Source organism: Phaethon lepturus, unplaced genomic scaffold (genome assembly GCF_000687285.1).
Source record: "Phaethon lepturus isolate BGI_N335 unplaced genomic scaffold, ASM68728v1 scaffold28702, whole genome shotgun sequence".
In the NCBI taxonomy this organism is placed as follows: Eukaryota; Metazoa; Chordata; class Aves; order Phaethontiformes; family Phaethontidae; genus Phaethon; species Phaethon lepturus.
The window spans coordinates 6,185-13,769 of record NW_010526006.1 but is presented as its reverse complement, the minus strand read 5'-3'; the positions used below and the strand labels follow the sequence as shown (position 1 = coordinate 13,769).

General features: G+C 43.5%; 1 protein-coding gene across 1 annotated transcript in view; it reads left to right on the top strand.

Annotated features, from left to right (window-relative positions):
- Positions 1-727: 727 nt before the first annotated feature.
- The window catches only part of FBXO16 (F-box protein 16), a gene marked incomplete at its 5' end in the record, with an annotated part of 11,418 nt that continues 4,560 nt past the window's right edge, over positions 728-7,585 (top strand). The window contains one exon of the mRNA XM_010282946.1: positions 728-763. Coding sequence (XP_010281248.1) covers positions 728-763 — 36 coding nt within the window. The remainder of the gene's footprint in view (positions 764-7,585) is intronic.

Genomic DNA, 7,585 nt, shown 5'->3' with positions numbered 1-7,585 from the left:
GCTATTTCACATGTTCTCACTCCTCTCTCCATCTTTTTCCCTTTCTTAACTCTGTTCCCCCAGAGGTGCTGTTGCCGTCGCCAATGGGCTCGGCCTTGGCCAGCAGCGGGTCCGTCTCGGAGCCGGCTGGCATTGGCTCTATTGAACATCTGGCACTGGCTCTGTCGGACATGGTGGAAGGGTCTGGCAGCTGCTCACAGAAGCCACCCCTGTAACACCCCCCACTACCAAAATCTGGCCACACAAACCCGGTACAAGATCTGAGGTTGTTCAGCCTAGAGAAGGGAGGATCATGGAGGACCTTATCAGTGAGTATAGATATCTGATGAGAGGGTGTAAAGAAGACAGAACCAGACTCTTCTTGGTGGCATCCAGTGAAAAGACAACAGGCGATAGCCACAAATTGAAATAGAGGAAATTCCATTTAAACATAAGAAAAAAATGTTCTTACTGTGAGGGTGGTCACACATGGCAAAAAGTTGCCACAGAGGTTGTGGAGTCTCCATCCAAGGAGATATTCAAAACCCATCTGGATGTGGCCCTGAGCAACTTGCTTTAGTTGACCCTAGCAGGGAGTTTGGACTAAAGGATCTCCACAGGTTTTTTCCAGATTCTTCCATTCAGTGATGTTTATATTTTGTAGACTGTTTTTCAAGCTATATTTTTCTTAGGACATTTTTAATCCCCTTTAAATATTCAATATTATTTCTGTGTATATATTTTATAGGTATTTGAAGAAAGAAGAGCCCTGCTTGGAAAATGGGTAAACTTTTCTCTTTAAATATATATTTAAATACAGCTGGATTTCTGAACTGATCAAGAGATTACGATAATGGGAATGTAAAACCTCTCCTGTTTTGAAAAAGGGGTTCATTTTCCTCATGTGAAAGTGAGCTGTAACTGCTTTACTTTCGAGGAAGGTAAAGGTGTAAATTCTCTCAGTGCGCACCTGCTGTAAGCTCTAAACTTGGGAAATCATATTCCATCATCAGAATGATCTGAAATGGGATAAGAAACCCTGGGAAAAGTCTGTGAAGTCTTCAGGGAAGATACTGGATGTTTAGGTATTGCCATTGCCTGCTAGCAGGTCTTTGAAATCTGTAATAAATGACGTGTATTCTACCAAGTGCACACATATGGCTCCTAATACTGTAATCATTGAGCACCTCGCAATTTCTTACTGTCATTATCTTCACAGCTACAACATGAGACAGAAAAGTGCTGTCATCCTGTTTTGCAGATGAAAAAAGGAGGCATAGAAAGATACGAGATAGGATTTGTCTGCCCCAGCCACAAATGACTGCAAGTGGGATATTCAAGATGGGGTTTCTCTGGCCCGGTGTGCATGTCTGAAACATAATATTTAAGCCTGGCTGGTTTGGTCCTTCCTGGCTCCTTGTACAGTCAACAGAGAGAAAGCAGTACTTCCAGAGGGTAATTCATCTCCCCTAATGTAGGATGAAAGAATAGCCCTCTAGAGATGCCTATTTTTTTCTATAGCCTATGAAGGGAGTCATAGCTGGCTGCTTGAGAGGAATACAACTCTAATTGACCTCCGCAGGAAGGCAGAGCATGCAATGGCACAAGATTTGCCCTAGTCCTAAGCTCACCCCTTAAATATTGCATTGTGCTTTCTCTTTTATAAGGCAAAATCCATCTACAGGCAATTATGGGAAAGCAGCCATAATCTGCTCAGTCTCCTATGCAAACAGGAATACAGACTCAGGGACTTTATTGCAATAAATGAGTGAATTCAGCTGAATGTTTTAATGTGGCTTAGTAGTAACTGTATGGTTGAGCCCTGTGCACATCTTTATAAATGGAACCAAAGAACCAGTTACGTGGTCACATATGATACGCAAGCTAAACAGAAATACAGAAATGATGCTTCTTATCAGCAGTCTCTGACAAAGAGTATTTGCACAGGAACTTTATTTGAACTAAGATGCTTATTCTTTATGTCTAATAGGTCACTCATGGAAATTTTTTGCATATGAACTGGTCTTTACAGTCAAGTATTCTGATTTTAAGCTCATAAGGATTATTCATCTTTATAGAATATATGCTTTCCATAACTTGTTGACATGCATGCATTTTGATAAGAAGGAATTTCATGGACACCAAGAAAAAAGAGTAATTGAATTATTATTGTTCAAAAAACACCTTTTAGCATGACAGTCAGTAACTGACAGACCTAAAACCTGTCTCTTGACAGTTGTTGGATGTTTTAAAATGCCCATGGGATATACCAGCAAAAGGGCAAAAATGTATTCATTAGAAGCCCCACTGAAAGAGCCAAAATCTGGAAACAACCTTCCTCCAAACACACATAAGAGTGCTGAATCATCTACTGAAAGGTTACATTTCTGACCCTTCATATGACACTAGATCAGTAGCTCTCATCACACTCCTTCAGAGCTAATTCTCCTTGCGCTTCTGTCATCCATCATACCAATGAAAAGGGTGTGGAAAGCACAAAAGTTGCTCTTAACTCCCTTCAAAGCCTGTGGCATTATAAAATGTGGTATGCAAAGCCTAGAGCACTTTGAGTTTGGGAGAAACCGTGTCAAGAAATCACAGTGCTCTGGGCAGGACTTTTTACATTGATTCACATGATCCTCTCATAGTGCTCTCAGGAAGTATGGACTAGATGAAACTGCTGAAGGGTGGGTTTGTATTCGGTGTAGTTTTAAGTGCTTTATTATAAAACTGGAAGGCTGAAGTCTGTCCTAAGTCCAGAACTGTTACGCGTTTTCAGTAATATCTGGATGATGGAATGGAAAGTATATACTCATCTGCAGACAATAGCAGGCTTGGAGGGATTTTGTGAATTTTGGAGATTAGAAATCAGAATGAAATGATCTGCCATGTGATAAGGACAAGTGAAAAGTGCTGTAGGTAAGAATGACATTTACAAAAACTGCAGATCTGAGAAAACCCAAGTATGCCGCAGTTCTGCATAAAAAATTGCTGGGGATTATGGTGGATCACAGACTGAATATAAGCTGAGAGTGTCTTACAATTGTAATAAAGGGAAGTATCCCAAAGGGCTGTCTGCAAGACAGAGCCATCCCCAGTTCTGGTCCCTGCATTTTGAGAAAGCTGAGGACCAATTGGAGATACTTCTGAGAACAAGTCATATGTGAGAACAGTCCCAGGTCCAGAAAATACGAAAACAAACCCTTTACTGTAGGGAAGATGGAGAAAAGACATAATAACATCTTTCCAATGACACGCAAAAGATGTCCGCAAAGAGGAAGGGAGCGATCTGATCTCTGTGTTCACACTGGATAGGACAAGAAATCATGGGCTTGAATTGCAATGACAGAGAAAATATAAACACCAGCAAAATCCAATGCTATAGGTAATTCACTGCTGGAACAGCTTGCCTAGGGATTAGGGGTGGAATCGCCATCGCTGGAATCTTTTGAGAACAGGTTAGACAAACACTTGTCAGGAATGGTTTAGGTAGAGTGGACCCTGCCTCACAGCAGGAGACGAACTACCTCGGTATTTCTCAACCTTTTTACACTGAAGGACCATGCAACCTTCTGGGAAAGCAGAGCAGGTTGCCTTGTGTGGCATTGCCACAGTGGTTTTTCTTCACAGCCGTATAAAGATTAGGTTAAACTTTGGATGGTCATTGTTTATTTTATTCTTCCTGATTTTATTTGCATGCATTCAGGGACTATGTATGTGCATTTTCATTTAGATGTTTTTTTACAGTTGTGCCACAGAACATCTTTGACGTCTCTCAGGCCGTTGGGGCCCATAAAGCACAAGTTGAGAAACAATGAACTAGCTGACCTGAAGGGATTTAATTTCTGTTCTGCACTGCTGGGCAGCCCCAAAGGACATGGGACTGGCTGTGCTGTGACCTGCAGTATCCAGACGCACAGTGGGACCCTCTGCAATTTTTTGGGCTGTCTCAGGTTGTGCTTAGCTTGGCAGAGTATTATTGCTGCACACAGTGGAAGCAGCAGTGGTGTGTAGTGGCAGCAGGCTGCCTGTCTTACATGGCTGTTCCCATGCATGAGTACTTGCAGACTTTGATCCTGCTGGAGGCATTTGTGATGAATTTCCTTCACACCAACTCCTTGACCCAAATACTATCCAGATACATAAAAAAGAAAAATTGTGCTGCTGTCTTTCAGTTGAAACCCTTTTGACAGTTAAACTGTGAAAGGGTTAACACCTCTCTCTTAATTTTTCTGTTTTATTCTAGTTGCTTTTATTCTTTATTGCACCCAGGGCAGATGCCTTGACATGCTGCCTCTCAGCCTTCCTTTCTACTGTGTTCTACAAGCCAAAAATTCCTCCCATTAATTTAAAAAACATAAAAGCATTTTGCTCTACCTTAGTGCTCAGTGCTATCATGCTGACATCCAGGTTAATACATTGACAATGAAGCTGGGGTTGAACTTGTAGATTAAGACACCTAAATTTCAGTGTCTCCAGGTGATCTGAGCGTCTCAGCTTCCGTTATAGACAAATGAGATGTAGACAAGTTGGGGGAGCCCAGACAGTGATTCAGCTCACCCTGTGGGCTACATCCTCTGCTAGTAATTTATACAGCACATCTGAGTGTTCCTGGGTACTGGATCTTGCTCGTCCACACTATGAAATTGTTAGCACGCTGCCTGGCATGATATTGGCCTGGGCCAGTAGCACTCTTCCAGACATTGTTCAGACACAGTTTGGACATTAGCCTGGGCCAGGAACCATGCCAAATACACAATTTGGATCCAGCCACCTTGTTTTGAAAGGTAAGAGGATGATAGTGTGGACATATGCATTATGACATCTTGGTCTCATTATCTACCTCTTGGTCTCATTATCTGCCTCTTGGTCTCTCATATCATGACAGATAGGATGCAGGACCTGCAGACAATTGTCACACTTGGAGTGGCAGCTCTAGGCTTTGCAGGATACCCCACAACACAGGGCACTGGTGTTTGGGCAGCTGAACCCCATCCCTAGTCACTGCAGACCCCCACCTATAGACACCTCTTTACCCAGGAGCCGACCCCATGCCGGATACCAAGGTGCAGAAGCAATGGCTCTGGCTCAGGGGTGCTTCTTGTCACCAGGCTGCTGGCTTGCCTTCCTCAACAGTCTTCCCAGGAGTCTCCTCTTGCAAAATTTCAGGTGTAGTTGTTTAAATACAGTGGTGAAAGCAAAAAGGAACAGATCTGAGGGGCTTGTTGCAAATTGTTGACAAGGAGCAGCTTGGCAGCAGAGATGTTTAGGATTTTGTGGGGTGGACTAGTATATCTTATGGATACCAGGCACGTGTCTACTTCATCCCTTCTCTTCTCACACAGGTCCTGGGTCTCCAACAAATCCCTTCATCAGGACTGGGAGAAGATGGTTGGGGAGGGAGGGGAAAATTGCTTCTCCCTAGGTGAATCATCTCCATCTACTTGCAAGCCATTCTGCAAAGAGCCTCATTGACTAGAGAATTCGTTCCTGCATTTGTAGAGCACAGGGATGCCTGCATGTGATTGTAACCCTGTGAACTCGTGCCGATATGCTGGTTTGGAGAAGAGGATTATGTCCCATTTCAGGGGCTAGTTGTTGTCAGTAAAACAACCTGTCTCTTAGAGCAGAGAGGGGCCTCTTTAGGTTAAGTGGCAGAGCCTCTGTACTTTGGTGCTGAGGTCCTGGGCTCTCCCCTTAGTGTCAGGCTGTGTTATTTGTGTGTGTGCACTCATGGATTAATTGTAAACTGATCGCAAAAGCAGGGACTGACCACTCTCCATCGCCAGTGTAGCCTTATGTCATACAGTCCCTGGGGAGACATTGTTTGCCAGGGCTCGGAAAAGGCACAGAAAAGGCAAAAAATGTTCCTAGCTGTGGATAGAGAAGGTGCAGCACCTTGAAAAGGGGAATCCGGTCCAACTGGTTGGGTTGCTGTAATCAGATGCAAGGGGAGGAACTGTGGAGAAAGGCAGCCAAATGTAGGATGGGGACATGCTTGTTAATACTGGAAAGGAGACAAATTATGCCTGCTTAACTACTTGGCTGCTGCTGAATGCAGTGGAGAAGAACCTGTGTGTTCCCATGCTCCTGACTGCGTGGTGCTGATTTAAATGGAGTTTCCCTTGCAGTGTAAGCACAGGCTGAGGATGCTGGAAGGAACTGCTTTATTGCAAAACCCATGGCAGAGTGGGAAGAGTTAAATAGGAGCAAATGTTCTGTCTCCTCTACAGAGAAGCTAGATTTGCTTTGATTAATTCACTTATCTCTCGGTGTGGACGAGAGTAAGACAGTTACCCCCTCATCTTTGGTACTTACATAGGAAAAATTTATCTTTGCAAATGGGTGATTGCAGATTGTTTTAATGAGAAGAGGATGTAGCTGTGATCATGAATGAGGAGTCTGTGCAGCAGAAGCTTTCCCCCTTCACCATGTGACAGAGAAAGCCTTTCATATGGAATTGAGGGTGAGAAGGGGAGAGGCAGAACCTCCTCTGTCCCCCTCTGGTACACCTTTGTCTGATTTTATTCTTGTTTCTAAGCCTCAAATCCAAAGGTCCTGCTTCAGTTTTTCCTTAGTACTGTGCTAACCATCATTAGAGGTGAAAGTTATATGCAAAACAGGGATGGGAGGGAAAGGGTGTATTCGTCAATTCACTGTCTGTGTCTGAAAAGGCAGGGACATTTAGGAGCTTTCTTCTATTTTGGAATGCCAATTCCACCCTTTCTTCTTGCTGACCTTATGGAAGGTCTTGCAGAGGTGTTTGCGAGAAGGAGACTTCTTAGAGTTTCTTCTTCAGTACTGGAATTAAATATATCCAAGTAAAGAAAGAAACAAAAGGCCTTTTAAAATGATCTGGAAAAAAATTACTTCTCAATTACCTTTCATCTGCACAGTATATTTTAAACTATTATTCTGCCAGTCCTCCACTTGACCACAGATTTTTGGGGGGGAAGCAGAGAGAAAAAATAAATCTGAATTTCTAGTTTGTTTTGTTCCAAAAGAAAAGAAGAAGGCACATTGGACAATAAACCCTTTACCCACAATAATAAAAAAATTGGAAGAAATGCATGTTTTTTCTTATTATTGTTAGTTTTTGGAGGTCACCTTTAAATAAGGACTTCAAATGCCCCTGAGGTTAAATGCAAAAATGAATATGCTGTGATTTGACCTGTGGAGAGCAAGTTGTCAGTTGTGGCAAGCTGGCTTCAGGAAACAATCTTGTGAAAGCAGAGAGTGTGTTTTGGGGATGGCCAATGCCTGAGAAAGAAACAAGCAGGGGAAAGCAGCATTCCCCAAACAGGGGAATTCCCCAAAGAGTTCAGTTTTCCCTTTGAAAAGAAGGTGAGTTTGGGTCAAGGCTGCTCATGCTGTGCTAGGAAGGAGAATGAAGCAAGACTTCTCCGAAATCTGTATTTCACCACCGGAAAGCCATCTTTAACTGTGCCGTTCTGCTGCCTGCTGTTCCCACCGGGGATTCCTGCCGGTCCTGCCTGCAGCCGCCGTGGTCCTCTGACATTTCCTCCCTCCTGGCACTCTGCGCTGCCCTCGCAGCCAGGACTGCTCTTGCAGGTTTTGAGACAGATTGCACAGATTGTGGTGATGA